General features: G+C 37.8%; 1 protein-coding gene across 7 annotated transcripts in view; it reads right to left on the bottom strand.

Moving 5' to 3' along the window:
* LOC306875787 (plakophilin-4-like) overlaps window positions 1-24,180 on the bottom strand; it is a 121,804-nt gene that overhangs the window by 84,980 nt on the left and 12,644 nt on the right. For 4 of the 7 annotated variants that reach the window (XR_013784770.1, XM_079426518.1, XM_079426513.1 and 1 more), the window contains exon 2: window positions 10,367-10,482. Coding sequence is in view for 5 of the 7 variants with exons in the window: in XM_079426513.1 (XP_079282639.1) it covers window positions 10,367-10,477 (111 nt within the window). In the remaining 2 variants the exon portion in view is untranslated. Of the gene's footprint in view, window positions 1-10,233; window positions 10,274-10,366; window positions 10,483-22,197; window positions 22,339-22,682; window positions 22,795-24,180 lie in introns of those variants that run through there. The other 3 variants (XM_079426514.1, XM_079426517.1, XM_079426515.1) reach the window with 3 other exon arrangements.

Raw genomic sequence — 24,180 nt, forward strand, 5'->3', positions numbered from 1 at the left:
AGCCGGCTGCCACTACCACAACGGTGGCAGCCGGCCGGCTGACCATCCCAACGGCAGGGACCGGTGGGCTGGAGGCAGCCCCAACCGGTGTCGGGCCGAGTGACCTCGGACGGCGGGTTGGCTTTCCCCGCGAAACAGTGGCCAAGGTGAGCCGCGAACGGCGGCGTGATCTCCCGCGAACAGCGGGGTCGGTGAGCCGCGAACGGCGGCGTGATCTCCCGCGAACGGCGGGGTCCTTGAGCCGCGGACGGCGGCGTGATCTCCCGCGAACGGCGGGGTCCTTGAGCCGCGGACGGCGGCATGATACCCCGCGCACGGCGAGCTGGAGTCAGCGGCGATCCGGCGGGCATTGAGTCAGCGGCGATCCGGCGGGCATTGAGTCAGCGGCGATCCGGCGGGCATTGAGTCAGCGGCGATCCGGCGGGCATTGAGTCAGCGGCGATCCGGCGGGCATTGAGTCAGCGGCGATCCGGCGGGCTTGACTCAGCGGCGATCCGGCGGGCTTGACTCAGCGGCGATCCGGCGGGCTTGACTCCGCGGCGATCCGGCGGGCTTGACTCCCGTGAACTGCAGCCTCCTCTCCAGCGACCGGCGGGCTTGGTGATCCGCGAACGGCAGCCTCATCTCCCGCGAACGGCAGGCTGGAGTGAGCGGCCGGCATGACTTGGGGGAGCCGCGGACAGTGGGTGTGCTTTCCCCACAGACCGCGGCGTGAGACCCGCGAACGGCGGGCAAAAACACAAAACACAGGAACAAAAAACACTAGAAAACTGGACAAAACAAACCGCGGTGAAGGGACGACGCTTACTGTACTGGTCTGGTCTTCTGTCACGGTGTACACACGAGGGAGGAACAAGGAACACGCATACGAGGATGTAAACTCAAATAATACTTTACTTAAAGGTCAGGGCAGGACAAGGCAAGGCAGACACAGACATCAAACACCGGGAAGTAACGAGTAGACCAGACAAAATGGCACAACACAGACAGGACTATAAATACACAGGTAAATTAACAGACACGGCTGGACAAGGATAAACTACTAATGACATGAAACGAGAACAGGAAACAAACCAAATATGGGCACAAGAGGCAGGAACACATGACACACACACAACAGTTCTCTTACAATTACATATTTTTTTGTTCAGTAATATTTTTTTAATAATGATTTCCGCAGACATGAATTTGGTGGTGCATTCCCATCAAAAACAAAACCAATTCACTGTGTCTTCAGTGGCTCGGGTGTCGGGAGAAAATTAAGACTTGCGCTACGTTCATTTTTACATCCAAATACAAAACATCTGCATTCCTTACGGGTCGTTGTTGCTACAGCTGCTAGAACGTGGAGAAAACGACGGACAGAGCACAACTGGCTGAGGGTGGAGATATGCTAATATGAGACAGTCCGTCAGCGGTCGTGCGTGGGGCCTGAGCAGTATGACGTCATACTAGTTAGTCGTGGCCAGTTAGTCGCTTTGTGTTTATGCAATATACTGCAGCCAAACTTTAGAAGGGAATCCAAAGATCCCACAACATTCCTGTAAAGGTAATTCATGGACAGGGATTTTGTGAAAGGGGTCCATGAACTGAAAACCCAAAATTTTGACATAAGAGGTCACTGTACTATAAAAACATCCTGTAAGTTTTCAGGACTCAGAACTTTCTCCTTAGTCTAAAAACAGCTTATACTGAAGCCAATCTGCCAAAACAACAGCTTGTGGAATGTTCTACTCTACTCCACAGAAGATCATCAACACCTGCTTCTGCCTGTTTAGCCCTGCCCACCAACTTGCGCATGTAGTGTAAATAACAAGAGGTGAACGCAGGTGTACACACAAACCAAATTATAAAGATGCTCCAAAGACAACAAGTCTGTGCAGTGCCAAGTTGTGGAAAAACAGTGTTTGCGATGCCTTTCTTCTGATCCCAAAGCTAGGAAAAATTTGATGAACTTTATTTTTACATACTTTAACTTTATGTTAAACAAATTATTGAATTAAGTTCCAGACCGCATCAGTAAGAACTTGGTCCTTTGTTCACTTCATTTTACCGCGGATTCGTTTACAAACAAGGCACAATTCGATGCGGGATTTTCAGAAAGACAAACTGAAAGATGCTGTGCGACTATATTGGATCTGACAGTAATGTCGCAACACAAGTGTGAGTAACTGTTTTCATAACGTGATCACTCTTGCTTTGTCCATTCTTACAAATCGTTTGATATGTATTGAGTTATTTATGCGTTTTTGACGTAAATCACAGCATCTATGAGAAATGTAGGCTATCAAACATACACGACTATTAGCCAATCATAGCAGTGGGTGTTTACTTCAGAGTCTACAATCCACCATGCCTATTCAAACAGAGCGCTCCGATGAGGGAGGTTAACCTGTTAACCTTTGCCAGAGCGACGGCGCACTGAACGCTCTTTGTTTGCATGTGTCATTGTTTTCTAATATAATAAATGAAATGGGACAAAGTTAATCTTGACAAACTATATATCATTCTGAAGGTCTAAGCCTCAAGCATCGAAGACAGATCGCGGTTTTTCGATGGAAAGCTTATAAGGAATGTATTTGCTACATTTGTGTAAGCAATACACATCAAAACATGCAGAATAAAAAAGCAGTACGTACCATTATCATTGTAATAACGAATCACAAACGCGTCCACTGCTGAAATCCCAGTTTAGTTAGAGAGGTAAGGGTCCACAGAACAACATCCCAGCGAGCACTTTTAGTCCAGCAAAACAATAACGTTGTAATAAGGATGACTATTCCTTTGTTTACATTTAACCCTTTGGGGTCGGCTGTATCGCCGGCGATACGAACTCGGTTTTTTTAAGATAAGTGCAAAAGACACTAAAAATACTCTGTTGATTTTGGTCACACAAATAAGTGTTGTACATCAATCAAAACTGTTAAGTGTCTACTTTTTTTTGAGTACACTCACGATTACAACAAAACTTTGTGGTTTTGGGGAAAAAAGAAAACAAACAGGGTGCGCTCTCTGTCTTCTCCGTCTCCGCGATCTGTTAATAGTAACTCGTCACTAAAATGAAGTGTAACTCAGCAAATACTCAACACAGAAACATGAGAGTTATCTCTATAGAAAGCCTAAAGTGTCTGCTTTCAACTGAAGTGTTGTCGAAAACAAATGTTCTGTGATAAAGTAATCCGTATGAAACCGACACGATGTTCAGTCTGTCCAGTCTAACTCATTATTTCTAATGTGATCCCGCCCCCTCGTGTTCACATGTAAATAACCACGTGACCTGCGCACGCTTGGAGACGCCTAACAACATAAACAAACAGTCACGAGACTCTGTTCATCTCTGCTACTGTTCGTTTCTGGAAGAAGATGCGCTGAGTAAAGGCTGGATTTACCTCAGAATAAGAGGAGAGTTCATCCAGAAGACATCGATCGATCTGATGAGTAAGTAATGCTTCTTTTTTGCATTAGTTAACGTGTTATTGTGACAAACCTGAACGCGTTTAGTTGGGTTTTTCCCAAACGACAACATGATGAATGCTACGCATCTAAGAATGTTTAATGTTCAGAAATAGATGTATTATCGTGCTAAACAATAACAATTAGTTTCTCAGATATAAAATATCCTTTTTTTAAATGGTACAAAGTACATCCTTTTGTGGTTCACAGCATACATGAGTCTATGGCTGCAGAATCATAACAGCTGCTATCAAATCATGCATACTAGGCTATATGACTACAAAAATCTGTTTTTTTTTTTTTCCCCAAACTGTTGTTTTCATGCTCTATATAAAACAATAAAAGTAATATGAGAGTACATTGTAACATGATGAATGCTACGAGTCTAATTATGTTTACAACATGTTTATTATTAATAGCCTACTCTGTTCAAAAATAGTTTTTAATAACATACTAAACAATAATAATTAGTTTCTCAGATATAAAATGTCCTTTTTTGTGTACGATAGTACAAAGCATACATGAGTCTATGCTCACAAATGTTTTTTTTTTTTGGTTGTTTGTATTTTATTGAATCAGGTGCCTGAACCACAGATGAATCCTGATGACTTTCTTCAAGATGTTTTCCTCTGAGATCGCTGTACCAACATCACATGGTCAACTACACTGATATTCTATGGTAAAACAAGATTCTTGACTACTGATTGTTTTTTTCTTCTTGAATCCATGGAAATAAGTAAATGTCAGGTACTTGTTTCACTTGTTGAACAGAATCTGTTGCAGGAATAACTCAAAGTCTGTTCACATCTCTGTGGGTAGATCAGTGTGCACGATAATGTGTCTTTGACCTTCATTATGTATGTTTTGATTATACTGTGTTGTAAATAAAATACAAATAATTTAAAAACCTAATTTTTTCAGTCTCCTCTCACTCTCTTACCTGCCTCAGTCACAGTCACACTGATGGGCCATTAGCAGCTTTAGGGGAGGGCCCTTTGTCTCTCAGGTGAAAATCACTTAATATTCAAGGCTATTACCACTCCCTCGCATATTGGCTTTCGATCACAAAACATGTCTTTAAAAATTTAAATCAATATATTGTTTTCTGTGAATGAGTAAGCTGAATGATTTTCACATAATTGTGAAGTAAATATTCTAGCCTACAAGACTGATTACACAAAAGTCTTATTCAGGACAATTTAGTGTGGGTTTTATGGCCTTATTTCAGCTACTTTTCAGCTTATTTTTTTCCCCAAAACTTACTAACCATGCATAATATTTTGTTTCTAACAAATGCAAACATGTACATCCACCCTTGGTCACATATTATTGTAGCATAGTTTGTGCTGAATACAAAAAAAATACACGTTGATCAATAGTATATTATAAGTAGCTGAAATAAGCACAAATATCAGGGCATGTCAAAACATCTCAAGGGCCCCAAAATTACCTCAGACCCCAGAGGGTTAATTTCTTCGGAAGAGTTATTGTTCGCGTCCGTTATGGAATAAATTACGCTCAAAAACAGCGTCTTGGTGGTAAAAAAACAACACGGTGTTGTAGCATACAGTTTTACAAACAGAATGAGACCGTCCACGGAAAAAAAGTCTCAGAAAAGCGGAATATAGATTATTTGAATTTGGCGCTCTCTCCTGAGTGACGCACGCTGTGACGCAGCTGTCATCTGAGCGGGGCATAACTTGGCGATCTGCTTTATCCATAAAAAAAACTCTTTTTTTTTTTTCTTTCAACATTTTTATATATGTGTGTGTGTGTGTGTATTGTGTGGGGAATGTGGCCGTATCTGCATGATTATCATCTGTATGGACGCACATCAGCGTGTGATTACTGACTGTATGACCATGTCTGCCAATATCACTTCATGTCTGGCAATCAGAATATATACTTAAGTATACATACTATATACAAAGCAATTTTTTTCTTTTTTTTTTTTCCTTTTTTATTACTTAATTATTTTTGTATTTTTTAGTGCTCAAATAAATCACTTATATGATGTCTAAAATTATGTCTATTATTTTATAATTGAAAAACTATGCAGGAATATGTATAATGACTAAAATAGTTTGTATAATTCTGCAATGCATTTGGTGGTTATTTGGTGGTTATTTTTCCTCAAACAGGGGGGTGGGATGACTATAAATAGTTTCAGAAAAAAATATTGCAGGAATCTCATTTTTCATGGTATCTTCTTCAAATTTGAAATATAAACTCATGAGACACGTGGCTTTCAATCCATATACGTATATATAAATATATATGGCTATATTACATAATCTAATGTTATATAATGTTGTGCGCTATCTGTCAGGCCCACTGAAGGCTGGTCAGTATGTCATGTGTGCACTGATAGCACTGAAGTGAACTAACCCTGGAACATAACCTGCTCCGGAGCAGGTTATCTTCAGAGAACAAGTTACTATGGTTACTTACATACCCTAAAAGTAACCTCCGATTTTGGAACTGAAAGCCGAGTTTATCTGCTCGCTTATCCTCAAACTTACCCGGGTATGTCACATAACCTGCTTTCTGGAATACACCCCTGGAGGGCAAAACATCCACAGAACAGCAGCACAAGCCTGTCAATTTCCCATCTGTTTCAAGCCATGAATATTCAAATCATTCTCAAAAGAAGGAAAACAAAGACATCAACAAACTGCAAGTTTATCTATACAGCATCTATCTCTTATCTGGCAAATTAACTGCATCTAAAAAAAAAAAAAAAAAAATCACACACTGACTAAATAGGTACTACATTTGATTGATCGTTCAAACAAGTGAGAACATTCTCGACATTTGATGTGTTTGATGATGAACTGAGCTCGGCCTGGTCATGTAAGTTCATGTTTTACAACATTAGAAAAAAATAAAGTAGCCCAACTAAGCCTCTACAGATGATGCCAAAGAGAACTTTTGTCAAACTCCTCCTGCTCTCACTCCACTCCCAGTTGTGGCCAAAATCAATTTTAAGGTTTAGACGCTAGCTTTGAGGAATCCCCCGGGAAAAGAACCTCCCTCCATCAATTCGCTACTACAAATGTACGCTCAGGTCACTGAATGAGTCTTGCTGCTCCTTCACAACGAGGCAAAGTCAATTTCCAAAAACCTCTCCGTTCCTCCACTCAAAAAGCTGAGGCAATCACATCTTTCAGAAAATAAGTTAAATCTTTTATAAGTCACTTTTGATAAAAGCGTGCGCTAAATTCATAAATGTAAATGTCGTCACGTGACTCATGGCGTTATTTGCGTTACTTCACTGCCATTCATAACTCCTCTCCTGTGGCCTCATGGGATAGTAAAATATCTTCTGGATATTTTGGAGATTCACTTCAGAATCTCAGTGGAACTAGTAGTTCATCCAGGTACTTTTTGGTTATTGTGTTATGAATACTATGTATTTGGACAGACTGCTTTTCATATACTGTTTGCATATAGTAGGGAATAAAGTCGGGAAGTCGACATATGCAGATGCAGAGACATTAATTAGAAATTCTGAGTACATGAATGACTGAGTCATATATATGAGTGGGAAACTCAGAAATCAAGACAATACATGAGTTGTTACATTACAAGGGACATGTCTCTTTCAAACATGGTGGAAATACATAGATAGATACATAAATGCATTTCTATATTATATATCTAGTCATTTAATATAAGGCTATATCTATATAGAGACATCAGTGAGCGCAAAGTATAGCGATGTTGTTAATCACAAGACCTTCACACTTTCCCTCATATTTAGTTGTGATGCCATGTGTAAATAAGTGATAGAAATTAATGTTTCATCATTTTGAATTCACTTGTAGTAATTTGGTATTATGGTTCAAAATATATTTCTCCATAATAAATATAGGCCTGTAACCCATTAGTCTTCTGGGTTTTTATGTAACTGCTGTTCTTTATCAATATATCAAAATGACACAGGCAGCATATGCACTGACACAAGATGATACCTTTTATTTGAGAGATAATCACCCGGTTACAAAGCATACAACTTAAGAGTGCACATATGCACGTATCTACTGAAGGTAAGTTTGGGCAGCCCACTCAAGGCAACCAAACACACATAAACAAAACTGTAGCAAACACACACCCGCCAACACTAATAAGTCAAGTCAAGTCACGTTTATTTATATAGCGCTTTTAACAATGCAGATTATGTCAAAGCAACTTTACAATATCAAAATAGGAAAGTGTGACGATAATGTAAAATGACAAGATTAAACACTCAAGTTTCAGTTAAAGGCATTTCATTATTGAATTCAGGGATGTCATCGTCCAGCTCAGTTCAGTTTAAATAGTATCTGTGCAATCAAGTCGACGATATCGCTGGAAATTAAGTGTCCCCAACTAAACAAGCCAGAGGCGACATAAATAAAACTAAATAAAACTACTCATAAGCTAAACTAACACACAAATGGCTTCTGCTCTCTTTTATTTATATGGTTTGATCTAAAGCATGTCAGTGTGAATACATTTGTACATAAAAGACTTTGTCATGAGCAAAATCATGACAAAATATTTCATGAGCATGATGCATGCATCATGGAAATGGAAATCTCAGAGCACCAGCTCTTCAATCTTGAACTATGAATGGATCTGACACAATAAACATTACAATAATGTTCATTTAAATAAAACGACTGTATATTTAGAATTAATAGAAGGATGTGTTATTTGGTTTTGATGAAACATACAATATATCACTTTCGGCAACAGCACAGATTTAAGCGATAAAATCTCTTCCAAAAACATCAGGGCAAAACCCTGAGAAAACAGGACAAGAAAAGCAAGAAAAACCAGTAAAGAGCAATACACCAGTAGACTCACTGTGACATCACTCATCCCAGCCTTTTTTTCCAGCAGTCGGCTCTACAGTCACAGGAAAATCTCCCAGTCTGACATCCTTCGCTGGTTAAACTGCTAGATGGGTGGTTTACAGTCTGGGTGCTCAACGGTCTAACCGCTGCTCAATCAAACGAGCTTCTCTTGCTCTCTCCTCTCCTTCACTTTTATTTTGAGAGAGTACTTGAACAAAACGAGTGAAAGTTTCCAGGAAATTCCTTTTAAAGGAAGAGGAAATGACATTGGCCAGGTATTCTCCAATAGAGATTTATTTCCTGTTGACACTAGTCAACAATAGGATTTGGCTTTGTGCCATAAAGAGGGAGAAAGGGAATAGATATGACCTTTCTCTCAGCTTTTCATGCTTAAATCACCTAGTGTCATTTTAACCCTGGTATAAAATAACCTTTGCTTATCTTGTTCTATGTTTCACAATATTATTCTTACTTTGGGGCATAATTAATCCTGGATAGTCAGGTTTTGTAATTTCACACTGTACACTGTAAACCCGGGTTAACATACTTTTATATGCATTTACAAAATTAATAACCAGGCATGTGATCAGCTAAGATCAGGTTGACCAGCCTTTTTTTTTTTTTAGTATTGTTATTATTAGGGACCAAGCACCTAATGTATCGCTTCTTCGTCGTCATTTTCTTTTCTTTCTTTTTTTACTTCTCGGGTCTACAGAAGCCCATAGAACCGCTTGCAAGAAAGTTATGAAATTTAACACAGAGATAGAGGACAGACTCAATATTAAACAGCAAATTCGGAGCCTCTAACTCAAACTCTCCACCATCAGGCCAAATGTGCATTTATGTTAATGCGAGTAACTGCATGGCTCAGGCCAAACTGAAAAAAAGAGTGGTTGTGTTTTTGCTACGCATCCACCGGAAAAAATAAATTCCTATCTTAAAGAGCTGATAAAAACATCAAAATAGCCCAATAATAATAATAATAATAATACAATAAAAAATATGTGTGTTTGCAAAAAGTGTTTCTTCAAGATGTTTTAACTTCAAACTGTTGCTTCTGGCCAAAAAACAACAACTCCATAATCCATAACAATCCTTCCTTCAGTGAAAAAGTCCCCCGTTGTCCTCTCACATCAACATCTAAAGAAATATTTGTTTAGAATGGCTTTGGACTGTTTTCACTTGTAATATGTGCATATTTCTCTTTTCTTTCAGACAAGACATTTTTCATTGGAGAAAGCATTACTATGGGCTTGTATTTTAGCCGGAAACAATTTTAGCCAGTTTAAAGTTCATCTTGATGGATTTGTTTATTACAGACAGCTTTTTGCTTCACAAGACATTAATTGATTAACTGGAGTCATGAGGGTTATTTGTGGATTTTTTTTTTAAATCAGATGTTTGGACTCTCATTCTGACGGCACCCATTCACTGCAGAGGATCAACTGGCGATCAAGTGATTTAAAGCTACATTTCTCCAAATCTGTTCAAAAAGAACCAACTCATCTATATCTCAGATAGCCTGATGGAGAGTAAATTTTCAGCAAATTTTCATCTTTGGTCTTTAAAGTCAAGTTCATTTTGTGTGGACTCACAGAGATGAATTATTTTTTCTAAAAATCTCTATTTGTGTTCCACAGAAGAAATAAAGTTATAAAGTTATTTACACCTGGAATGCCATGGGAGTGAGTAAATGACCAGAGAATAATTTTTGGGTTGGATTTGGATTTTAAGGCCATTTTGAGATGCATGTGACTTCTCAGGTCTGACAAATACAGAAAACTGTACAAATCTGGAAAAATCGCAATAGAATAATGTTGCTCGAAGAAGTACACTATAGCACAAAACATCTTTAAGTAAATGTTTTTCTGTCTAGAAGACATTTCAGCACTATACGATAGTTCACCCCAAAATTTAAATTCTCTCATTATTTACTTACTCTCATTTATCATTCCAAACTCTTCACGACGTTCTTGCTTCTGTGAAAGACAGTTTTGGTTACCCTTGACTATAGTTGTGTGGACAAAAACAACAATAACAAAAAAACTAATGTGTGTGAAGTAGGTTCTTACCTGTTCTTTGACAGAAGCCAGGATATTGGTGGCAGTGCTGTCCGACCCCATGCTGTGAAGCGATGGCACAGCACCTTCCTGTGAGCCTGGGCTTGGCTTCGGAGTTGGCATTCCTCCTGTCAACAAATATTTGGTGTAAATATTAATTTAAAATTAAACAATGGATTTTTATAGAGATGCTACTCTCACCATTCCATCACATGGTATAAATAAATAAATAAATAAATAAATAAATAAATAAAACCGTGGCATTATAAATTAACTGTAGCTATGGCTTTTGCACTCTACAGATTAGAGCAGAAGCTCAAAAATGACTATAATAAAATGTCTGAATGTCTGTAATTCATGAACCGGGGAGTAACGATACAATCATGCCACATGCCAAAATAAATGAATGAATTAAAAATTAAACAAAGTAGTTAATAGGAAGTTCTGTATGAAGGTAGCACGGTGCCTAAAAGATTTGCATGCGCAGGGTAACAGTTGTGAAAGCATACATGACACTAACCAGGTTTCCATTCAAGGATTTTTTTGCGGAAAAATTTAGTGCTTTTTAAAATTTTTATATATTTACGATTTAACTGATGGAAATGCCAACTATCGATTAAATTAATCATGTGTCGACAAAATCTTTCTCCATTTAACTTTAGCGCATAAATTCCCTATCGATACTTCAAATGTCGCAAAAATTAGTTTGGAAACACTTTTTGTCGAGAAAAGGGGCTTTAACGCAAATAAATGTGGTGTCACATGACAGAATTAGCCTATAGGCAGCGTCCGTGTTCATGGTGTTGCTCACGTTAAAGCACCGTTTCCCTGTAGTTCAAAAGCGCATTAAAACATTTATATTATTAAATTGTATCTAAAATTATTTTATACATGGTAAGAAAAAGACGTGTTACCTCTCAAACATACTTATTTTAATTTGGTGTTAGTAAGCTAGCCTACGTTTACATTATTATTAATTTTTTTACAGTGCACTGTTCAGTTTAAATAGCCTGTAGTCCGTGCCTTTCAGCTTGACCACCATAACCCCGTGATATTATGCCAAGCACATTTTGTTTTACACGAACGTGAAGTACAAAAGTTTAAATTAATTCATTTTGCCTTCTTATATTTTTATTCTTGCTTTGTTCTGAGTTCTTTCTACCATTAAATTTAAATGATTTGTTGTGGAGTGAGGGGAAATAAACTTTTTTTTTCGTGTTTCTTCAATATTTTTGGCTGACTGTATTTTATTATGACATGAACAGGCTGCGTTGTGGAGTCAATAGGCTATGCTTAACTGCGCGTGAGGCGCCGGCACGATCACTTGTGTTTTGTAAAAGTGGAAACAACTTGCACTAGCCTAGTCCTTCATTTGTGGTCATATAAGGGTAAGACATTATTCAAGACTATTCAAAATATTTATTTTATTTGTGTACATTCACAATAAAAAACATACTTCTGTGAAATAAAGGAAAACTGCCGCTTTCTCAAGAGTGCATCACAAAAATTAGCCGAAATTCTGCATATAGGCTGCTAATTGCTGCAGTTTTGTTTCTTTCGTTTTGTTAATTCATTAATTATTTAGAAAAATATTTTTTGCATATGGGCCGGTTCCTTTTTCTCCGTTCGCAGAAGCGCTGCAGGTGCGTGAAATAAACATTAATGTTTATGCTGCTTTTTGCGTGTATAAAATTAATCCCTGGAAAACAAATTTAGGTATTTGTAATGGGTCAAGCCACCTATCAATTTAAATTTAATTTAATTGTAATTTAACATAATCTTGTCGGTTAATGGTTAATATGGCTTAACGACCGTCGGTTAGGAGAAATAAAATAACCGGAATGAACATTCCTATTTCCTATAAACGTTAATCAGAAAAATTATAATAAGTCAAGTCAAGTCACCTTTATTTATATAGCGCTTTTAACAATACAGATTGTGTCAAAGCACTTAACAGTATCAAATTGGAGGATAGAGTGTCAGTAATGTATAGTAATAAGATTAAACATTCAATTTTCAGTTAAAGGCATTTCATTATTGAATTCAGAGATGTCATTGTCTAGCTCAGTTTAGTTTAAATAGTATCTGTGAAATCAAATTCACGATAATCGCTAGAAATTAAGTGTCCCCAACTGAGCAAGACAGAGTATAATAATACAACTGCAACTGTTTATGATCATTGCTTGATTATCAACAGTGACCTATCTATCGAGTCTATAAACAAAGTACAAAAAAAAAAACAAAAAAAAACCTCATGACAAATTATTTTATGTAGGCCTATACAATTTAATATAGGCTTTTTTTTGTTTCAAATGGATGAAGAACAGCTAGCCTAGCCTATAATTTATGCAATAGGATAAATTATTTATGGAAACAGCTCAAGGACAACATTTTTTTGCGATACACCGAAACTTATGAGACAATTCTTTTTTTTAGGGATGACGTCATGACGCACACCATTTTATCCGTAAAAGGCCAGTTGGATGGAAACAGGCTGTAGACAGGAAATTTCGCAAAGTTTTTTTTAAACGCATCTCTCATCTCTCTTTGTAAGCGTAAATTAAAATCGCATTTCAAGCGCAAAAAAAAAAAAATATTTGCAGCATTGACTGTTGTTTGTAAGTGTAATTCATGTATTGTGAAACTGCAGCTTCATGCTAATGCAAAATAAATATGATCTGCATTCTTCTGACTTCCATTTTTCCGCATTTATACTTTTGGCACGTTTTTTTCGCCAAAATACGGTCAAAAGCACTGCAAGCCTGTGAACAGTGATTTGCAAGGGTAAACAACAGTTTAAAGAACTGCAAAACGGATTGACTGCGTAGAACCAATCTGTATGTTTAAAAAAAACAAACTGTGTCAAATGTCTAAATGACTTGTGTATGTAGTACAAAAACTAATGTTCCCGAAATAATCCGATATGTACAGCTCAGTCTATCTTTTATCTGCGCTTACAGTTTTGTCACGATTCTCTCACTCGCCGAGTTTTGCAAGCGTGAGGGGAGGGCCGGTCCACCTTCTTTTTGTAGCTAATCAAATGAGGCTCTCGCTGACACTCCATTTACTCTTATCTGATTGGTTCAATAAACACGTCATACGCCAAGACATTTATCTTCATTTAGTTCAGTAACGTTCTCGCTGCCGGAATGATACTTTTAACGTGCACAGACAGTAATAAATAAATAAATAAATACCAACTTTAAACATTATATTTTATAAGTTGTGTGTACCATTAGGCTGTGTTCATACTGAACACATAGCCTAATGTGTGTGTGTTCATACTGAATTTCGAGCTGTGTAGTATCTTAAAATATATACTAAAATATTAATCTCCAACTTATTCACCATTTATCATCTGTAATAACATCGTGTAATCACGAGATGGCAGTTTAGCTCTCTATATATAAACAACTATTTACTTAAATTTGGATGATATATTTAGACATTATTAAATACATATTTATCAAAGTTTTTGCATTAGTCATATCTGGACACAAAGAAAGCATTTTGTTACTCATTCTTGCTTCATATAATAGGTTGATCGGTCACATGATAGTAATCAGAATCAGTACTGAAATTTCAAAATATACAATTGAGTGTTCAATATCATAAACAGAGACATGGTCTGAAAATTGACAAATTCAGATTTAATTAGCTTTATTGGCATAGTAAAAAAGGTTTTACAAAGTATAGCACTCTGATAACATAGTGTTGAGCATTGTCACTAACCAATAACCTCATTTTGATTATAAAGTTTAACATCAGTGGTGTAAGCAGATTAGGACATTTCAATGGAAAGCCAAACCAAACCAAATAACGTTAACACCAGCTCGCAATTCAGTATGAACACATGGGAGTCTAGCCTAAAGGAACACAACTTATACAATATCATGTTTTAATTAAGTTGGTATTTATTTATTTTTACTGTATGTTAAAAGAACCATTCCGACACTGAGAACGTTCCTGAACTAATGCTGCCTTCACGTGCTATGGTAAATTTCCTATTTCCCACTTATGAAGTCGTGATTACGAGCTTGTCGTATTCAAGTGCTTTATTGTCGGAAAGAATAAAATGTAGCATCCCATTGTTTGACAATCATATAAACATTCACCGCGCTATACATGCAGTTTGCTGACAATTCTGGAATTTCGGTCAAATACATGCTTATTTCACTGCTTATAAAACATGCAATATGGTTTGAATGATCGTTCATATCTAGCCTATAAGTACACTACTTTAGCAACAAGACAAAGGGATGTAGTTGTTGTGAGAACAGCATTGACAGCAGCAATGGGTGTGCCCTCCACCATGTTTAAAGTTTATGACCCGTCCAACTTGGAAACTCTGGTATCAAAATTAAGGTACGTTCACGCCATATCAGAATTTCAATTACGAGATTCCAACTTGTAAAAAGCGTTCACATCCTCGTAGACTTCATAATTACAACTTGAGAACTGGGAGTTTTCGGAGCGCGACTTGTACCACCTGACCACCGCAGGCTCTAGGTGTGTTCAACTTGAAGCGGCCCTGCACAGAATGATCAGTGTATGACATCAAAGTACCGCGAGAGCGATAAGAGAGCAGATAGATCCTTATGCTTTCGAATCGCTCTCGCAGTACTTAGTGTCATACACTAATCATTCTGCACAGCGCCGCTTCAAGTCGAACACACCTTCTGTTTAGGCATTGATAGTGTTGAAAAAGAAAAGCATAATTACGAGTCCGAGGACATGAACAGCTCATAGTAGAACATCACCTGTTGTCTTCTCAAAATTATGGTAATTACGACATGGCGTGAAGGCAGCATTATTTCCGAATTTCCCAGTAGTAAATACGACTTGCCTAATTACGATAATTCTGATAGCACACGAAGGCAGCATAAATGTAGATAAATGTCTTGGCGTATGACGTGTTTATTGAACCAATCAGATAAGAGTAAATGGAGAGTCAGCGAGAGCCTCATTTGATTGGCTACAAAAAGAAGGTGGACTCGCCCTCCCCTCACGCTTGCAAAACTCAGCGAGTGAGAGAATGGGCTCTATGCACGGTCACTTCCGCATATTTCCTAAGCACCCTTACTTACATCCGGTGCTGCGCCGGAAGCCATTGTTCTTAACGAAGAGCTTTCAAAATGAGCGAGGAGATGACGACTTTGCAGTTTACAAGAACTTCCCTGAATTATTGTAAATGCTGTCCATCGCATTGCGAGTCTGCCAGCTGTCATATCAAAATGGAGAAAGGCATTTTAAAGAGTTTCAAGTTACATCGACAACATTAGGGTGAGTATTGTGCTATCGTCTTCTAGCAAATCTAGCTAACGTTAATAAGGCTGGATAACGCTGCATGACTTTTGCGTCGATTTGATCAGCGCTTAAAACAGAATTTAGCTTTAAACGCCATTCACTTTAAGTTGTATGACTCCTAAGAAATAGTAGCAATAACAACAGAGCTCCTGGAAAGTTAATCCAAGGTTGTTTGCATCTGTCATGTGGCTCTGACAGATAGGTGTTTGCTGTGATGAACATCTTCAATTGATATTTAAGTATTTAAAGTACTGTACCTATTTTTAGATTGCCATATATCGTAATACACCTTAATTCTGACAGTTTATACTTAAGAGTATCTCACAGAAGTGAGTACACCCCTCACATTTTTGTAAATATTTTATTATATCATGTGACAACACTGAAGAAATTACACTTTGCTACAATGTAAAGTAGTGAGTGTACAGCTTGTATAGCAGTGTAAATGTGCTGTCCCCTCAAAATAACTCAACACACAGCCATTAATGTTTAAACCGCTGGCCACAAAAGTGAGTACACCCCTAAGTGAAACTGTCCAAATTGGGCCCAATAAGCCATTTTCTCTCCCCGGTGTCATGTGACTCGTTAGTGTTACAAGGTCTCAGGTGTGAATGGGGAGCAGGTGTGTTAAATTTGGTGCTCTCACTCTCTCATACTGGTCACTGGAAGTTCAACATGGCACCTCAAAGGCAAAGAACTCTCTGAGGATCTGAAAAAAATAATTGTTGCTCTACATAAAGATGGCGTAGGCTATAAGAAGATTGCCAAGACCCTGAAACTGAGCTGCAGCACGGTGGCCAAGACCATACAGCGGTTTAACAGGACAGGCTCCACTCAGAACAGGCCTCACCATGGTCGACCAAAGAAGTTGAGTGCACATGCTCAGCGTCATATCCTGAGGTTGTGTTTGGGAAATAGACGTATGAGTGCTGCCAGCATTGCTGCAGAGTTGAAGGGGTGGGGGGCTCAGCCTGTCAGTGCTCAGACCATAGGCCGCACACTGTATCAAATTGGTCTGCATGGCTGTCGTCCCAGAAGGAAGCCTCTTCTAAAGATGATGCACAAGAAAGCCAGCAAACAGATTGCTGAAGACAAGCAGACTATGGTACTGTTCATGGTGTATGCAACATTTTTATGGTCAATTTACCCTGTACCTTTGTTTGTTTTTTTTTCTCAGGAGAACACTTTGGTGTCACCATTGAGCTGCCTAACCTATCAGTCCTTCAAGTGGTAGAAGTGTTAAAAAAAAGACCATTACACTAGCACAGTTATTAATATTTAATGTATTAGTATTTTACATAAACATTACACTATCAAAGTTACTTATATCTACATGGTATCAATGTTTATTATATTTACATTAGATTACACCGGTGAGCAAGAAACAGTATTGAAGTTATATATACACACACACAAACACATATATAGATATACACACACATTTACATTACATTCAATTTAAATTTTATATAACAGCTTGTATGAATAAAAACCCATTAAAGTGTTTTGTGTGAGGCCAGGTCTCTCTGTGGAAGACCAACTGAAAGGTGGACCATGAAGACGAAGAACTTATCGATGGGCTGCAGAAAATGACACCATCAAAATAAATTTTAAATAATTATGATTATTGATGCATGTAATGTGTGCATCAAAAGAGAAAAATAAATATAAATAACATTTATTTTCTATCTCTGTCACAAACAATACAACATCAATATTTACCATTGCATTGCTTGTTATTCCAAATTTATTCCTCGTTATAGCTGTCCCTTGCTCTGGTCACAAAAACCATGTTGTGGGATGCAGGTTCACCAAGTCTCCAAAAGTCCATTGGGTGTAGATCACAAATCTAGATGGGAGGCAAAAAATGTTTTCAGAATATACACACCACAAAATCTAATAACAACACAAGTTAGTTTGTCTACACTGAACCTGAAGCTTACTTTAAAAATGTATGGTTGTAATGCAATGACTTTTTTTTTTTTTTAATAAGTGAATCATCTAATAACTAGTTAACATGTATTGCCCAGACCCACAGAAGAAGTTTACAATGTGCTCGGTAATATAGTAAATTGTTAGGTCTTACCTGACGTAGAACCACTTATTGCGATTTTCTTCATTCAGGGGATGTTGCTGGGACAAAATGGGGCACAGCAATAACAGGACAAACCACCCTCATGGATGTTTAAACTTTATGAACTCTTTGTTAAATAAGCTTTGTATTATATTACAATGGTATACTTACTCTGTTATATATTCTAACAATACAAGTAATAAATATTAGTTTATATTAATTGTTCACTGACAAAAGACTGCGGCTGATAACACATTCACGCTATGGTTGAATATAGACCAGAAGTTTGTAAGCGGCCAGAGATTTAACCGGAAATATGTAGGCTATGTCCCGTGCATAGAGCCCATCGTGCCAAAACTGTAAGCGCAGATAAAAGAAAGACAGAGCTGTACATCAGATTATTTCGGGAATTTTTTGCCCTACATACACAAGTCATTTAGACATTTGACACTGTTTGTTTTTTTACACATACAGATTGGTTGCAGTTCTTTAAACTGTTGTTTACACTTGCAAATCACTGTTCACTGGCTTGCAGTGCGTTTGACTGTATTATGGAAAAAAAAAAACGTGCCAAAAGTGTAAGCGCAGAATAGCTAATGGAAGTCAGAAGAATGCAGATCACATTTTGCATTAGCATGAAGCTGCAGTTTCACAAGACATGAATTACACTTACGAACAACAGTCAAGCGCAGCAAATATTTTTTTCTTGCACTTGAAATGCGGTTTACACCTTTACAAAGCTTCTCTTGCGCATGCTAATTTAATTTATGCTTACAGTCTTATGCAGGCTTTCACATCTCTTACCCTGCGTATACAAATCTTTTAAGCATCATTCTACCTTAATAGTTCTGACTTCTAAGACATCAGTTAAACACACAAGTTAAGCAGAATTATGTTAGACATATATGCTCTGTCAGATTACATACATTAAAAAGTTTTAAATATTGTACAGTTTAAAAAGCTGTCACTTATTTTCAGATATCTTTAAAATAATGATTTAATGGCAGTGCATGACTATTTAGTAAAATAAATGGCCCTATTTAAATTTTCTAGTAAAATCAGACATTTGCCATGTTCAAGACCAACTGTCAAGACAATTGTCCTAGTGCATTTTGCATATTATATTCAGCATTTTATATATATATATATATATATATATATATATATATATATATATATATATATATATATATATATATAGCAGTTTACAAGTCTACACCTGGCACTAACATGCATTTTTTGTTATTGGATCAGAAGTGGTCAGCAGATACAGGTGGAAACAGGAAACCACATATGGAGGTAGTCAGAAACACAGACCATATGCCTTTGTAAAGGCCAATTCACACTGCACCGACAGACACATTCATCAGGTTCTGTCTTATCAGTGTGTTAGCCCTGTTGGTGCCTGTTGGCATTGGTCGGCACTTGTTATCACCGATTGAACATGTTGAATCAGTGTTTGTCGATCTTGGAACGTGCATATTTGCACCGTTTGCTGCTTTCTTGTGGCATCTTATAGAGCGTTTGGACCCAGAAGTGGTGACGTGACATCAGACTTAACAAGCGGATTACTTTTATAGAAACACAAACACAATTTACCCATTTGCATCAGCAAAGCATCTATTACACTTGTTTTTTCTTCTGTGCATTAATGTAAATGTTTATGATGTTATGACTGTCTGACTTCTTGACACTTAGGTAGAATTCCCCTTCTTTTCTCATCTTCTACTATTGTATATGCCCCAGATTTCACAGACCAGATTTACGCTAAGTCCCAGACTAAAATGCACATCTGCTGGGCTGTTTTAACTGAAAGAATCTTGAACTGACATATCTTAAAAATATTTTAGCGCCATTGTTTAAAATGCACACCAGTAATTATTATATTTTTTTTCTAAGGCACGTTTATAAAAGATACTTAAATGTCCTAAATTAACTATGGCCTAATCCTGGCTTAACCTAAGCCCTGTCAGTGAAGTCAGGCCTTAGTCTTTAAACATAACCTGATACAAAAGCTTGGGCTTTCTAATGTTTGCACAGTAACAAACTATGATAACAGTTTTAAAATAATCTATTCCAAAATCATCAGGTAGGCCAGGAAGCCATGCAACTCGCAACATCCTTTTGTTTGAGGACCACAGATAGAGAACCAGCCCCTGAAAAGCAGTGGCCGTGGTGACCGCAGTGTCGGACCATGTCCCAAAACACGCTTGCAGCCAATCAGCAGTAAGGGGTGCGTCTTGTAATGATACAGCGCTCAATTTGAGTGTACAAGACAGACATTAGCAGATCGACTATAGATAGAGAGAGAACTAGAAGATTTAAAAAAAAAAAAAAAAAAAAAGAGGAATATCGGAGGAACAAAACATTACATAGAAGGGTTAGGATCAGGCAAGAGGTAGAACCCGCGTAAATATCGGAGCAGCTTTCCATCGGTGGAGAGAACTCAAGGAGTGGGAAGGGCTCAAATCGGACGCCGAGGTTGCATTGTTTCTTTTTGACAGGTGAATAACGTTGAAAAATCGCTTAGTGCACTTTTAAGTAACCTCTGTTGTAAGGTCAGTTAGATGCAAACAAGAAAGTTCTGCTGTTACTGGACACACACAAGTGACAAACTTTAAATCCTTGATTTCAAACAATGCTGCACTATATTCAGTTGACCGTTATGTCATATTAATGTCATATTCACTCCGTTGCCTGGTCTTTTAAGCTTTCTACAGACTGCATGATTTTAGCATTATATTTAGTAAAAGATCATTACAAATCACACTGTGCGACATGGATCTTATAAACTTGGGTATGACATGCATGTAGACTGTGCGATGATGACATCTATTGACTTGTAACGTTACGACTCAAGTTAGTATTGAAGAATTAAACGTAATTAGCATGTGATAGTGGTAAACGAAGCACACTTTGGAAGTTGTAGTGTGCCGAAAAAAAGAGGAAGAGGTGGAAGAGGAAGTTAAAAGAGTTTGAGGTAAGCAGTTTTATGTTTTAGCGCCATGTCGCGTTGATTTCATGTTGCATTGGCTGGTCAGTAAACGTGGGTCGAAGCAGCAAACACTGTGCGATGATCATGCTGAATTTCTGACACTGTCAGAAAATGATCGTAGGCTATCTTTGGTCGCAAGATCGTGACAACAGCCATCTTTGAACCTCTCTCACTGTACGACATAAGAGCAACGATTAGGAGACACGATCACAGAAATCGCCACGATTGTTTCACGATGCCAGTCTTTTGTCTGGGACAGCCAAAAAAATTGTGCAGTGTGTCCCGGCCTTTAAAAAAAGTATGATTCCAAGTGTGCAGAGACTGGAATGAGAGCCCTGTTGGTTATAATATAATTACTTCTTTACTTGTGGAAAAATAGTAATGATATAGAATAAGATGCTATCTAAAGTATTAATCTAAAGTGTTTTTTTTTTTTTTTTTTAAATAGCTGCATAATAGCTATAAAAAATATAGCCTATTAGCCAAAGAAATCATATCAGTCAACTATTAGCCATGAGCATTTATGGTATCCGGTCATAAAATTGCATCTGAACTCAACGCTTTTTAAACGGGTCCTTCAAAAAACATTCCCACAGGCACACAATGCTTAACTGCTTCTCTCAAATAGCATATTGACTTTGCCATATAAAAGTGAAACATTATAATATTTGTAGTGAGCTTTTGCCTTTCATCTCTCCTTACACAAAGTCAATCCATTTTCCAACTTCAATAAAATAGAATAACAAATAAATAAAAAAGTCAGTAGTTAGGAGAAAATGTTATAGGCCTATTCTTTTCTACTGAACTGTCACATGTCCAGAGAACCAGCATTACTATAGCAGTAGTCTCGCATAGCCAGACCTTCAGACTGACGGCTGAAGGTCTGGAATAGATGGCCGCTTTCGTTGGCTAAGGCCAACGAAATGAGGCCCATGAGGCCGTTTGACCGACATGTCAAACAACCAATCATAGTTAGTTTCGTTTAACATCACGTTTCGGGGGCGTGGAAATGACGCCACAATAGCAAACCAGTGTGTGAAACTATCGGATGTATTTTAAAGATTCTATGCCACAAACTTTAAATATTTCACACACTTTTGAAAATCCAGCGTTTAGTTGACCCTGATAAGCGTTTGACGTCACATTTGTAAACCCGACGGCTTTCTTCTTTCGTGAGGGGGTTTGGCGCCACGGCATCTTTGTTTCCCGGCAGACCGAAAATTAACACGACACTCGTGTCTCCAGGAAATCCGGTTTAATTCAACCATTCAGATGACGACTTTGACATTCCTGAAGTGTTTCCAGAAAAGTGTGCCATATGCATCAGACGTTTAGCCAACGTTCCGTGGGCGTGACGTCTTAGGCTGAGACTACTATAGCAGCAACCACAAGAACCAAGCTTTAGAGGACGCATCAGGCAATAAACTTGGAGACACACGCACATTGATGTTTGGAAAGAGTAATTACCTTAAGGCAGTCATTTGTTTGATCCACAAATCCAGAAATGTTTGTCAGTAGCAATCCAATAATGAGCAAAATGTCTTAAATTCCCATAAACTCCTCTGAGGTGTGGATGTGAAGGTTGAGATGAGGGGTAATGCCTCTAGACTGTGATACAGAGCACTCATTAGAATTTGCAAAGGTTTGACTTTCCACAGGACAGAATGAGGAAAAGAAATACTGAAGGAGGAACAGCTGAAAACATTCAACTTTGTCTGACACACCCAGAGGCTTTGGAATGGATCCCAGCTCTAAATGTTCCAGTTTGCATCAGACACAACACGCTTAAAAAAAAAAAAAAAAAGAGAGAGGGAGAGAGAAAGAGAAACCCAACACGTATGCACACGCACACTCAAAAACTACGATAAACACAGCAGGGTTCAACACAAAACAGCTTTTTACATGTTCTGAGTAAAATATTAAAAGATTCCCCGGCTCAGAGCAGGTCTTACCGCTCTCTTTGTTCTTCCCTCTGTGGAAAGACTGCAGGCTGGAGAGTTCTGTGCGAGGCTCACACAGAGCCATCATATAGTGCTTAACCTTTCATGGGCAGGGCCTGCAGTCACCTTACACAGGAAGCGGTGTCATTCAGTACATAAAGGAGTGTTTCCACTACTTGCATTCTCTTGAACCTACACTGAGACACACCTCACACAAACGCACTCCTTAAATCACTCATTCACTAAGAAATCTGACACAAAGGCCTCAATTTTAGTGTTACACATTATGGCATCTAACGGCGGCTTTTTGAGGTGATATTTCTTATCTTTAAGTAACAAAAAGAGTAAATAGAGACATGATACAGACATTACATGGCTTTTTACTACCTGTATACCATTACAAGTTATGACAGAGTAAACCATGTTTTATTTGCATGGCTATTACATTGAAAATACCCTAAAAACATTACGAATATTACAGTTATTTTATCATTTCACTTACCCATTTTATTAGTGTCTACAACAATGATTTTATTTATTTTACTCTTTCCCTACACAAAAAAAGAACACCCTTACACACACACACACCACCTCTCTTTGTAGTCTATATCACTATGCTAAACTTTTTCAGTAAAATGTTACGTAGCTTAGGAACAAATGGGACAGAATACAATAGAAAAAGGATAGAAAGAGTAACTGCGATTTCAGTAATAATCTGCTTGTTTGGTACAACACAGCGAAACATCTCATGTTAAGTGAGTGGGTAAGCATGCTGTGCTTCACTGCCTTCCATGCCTGTCCTGCAATTCCACTACAAACATCATGTGGTCACATTTATATTTGACTGCACCTGTACAAATTTTCAGTGATATGATCACAAAATGTTTTGAATCTCATTTTCACCATTAGCACTGACAATCATAATAATTTATAAGCTTGAAGCTTGTTAATAATACTAAGAAAACATGTCCTTCAAGTTCATGTGGACTGCACACAAAAACAAAAAAAACAGCAAAACTAGCGGCCCAATTCACAAACAAATTACTTTAGTTTAGTGGCCCAAAAATATGCGCAACTCACATGACACAGAATATGAGAGAAGCATGACTGGAAAAGAAAAACTAGAACAGGGGAAAGACACCCTTGGGCTGGCAACCAAAATTTTTTATGCTGGAATCAAGGTTGTTATGATGCCAAATTTATAGATACCTCGACAAATCTGGAGATCACAGAAAAAAAAAAGAAAAAAAAAACTAATACTAGCCTGTAATGTAAGAAAAACCTTATTAAAAGGAAAAATAAACAGTCAATAATAAAATCACAAAGAAATTAATTACCATAATAAGACAAATAAATAAAACGGAACAAAGACACAAATAAAGTTAACAATACTTTTCAGGAAGGTCTGTCCAGCAGCAGAATTATTACAGAAACTAAAAGTAATCAAATACAATAACTTTAAATAGTCTTCACTGTATTAATACAATAAACGTTGATAGTGCACCATGAT

This window comes from Barbus barbus (assembly GCF_936440315.1).
Source record: "Barbus barbus genome assembly, chromosome: 10".
NCBI lineage: Eukaryota > Metazoa > Chordata > Actinopteri > Cypriniformes > Cyprinidae > Barbus > Barbus barbus.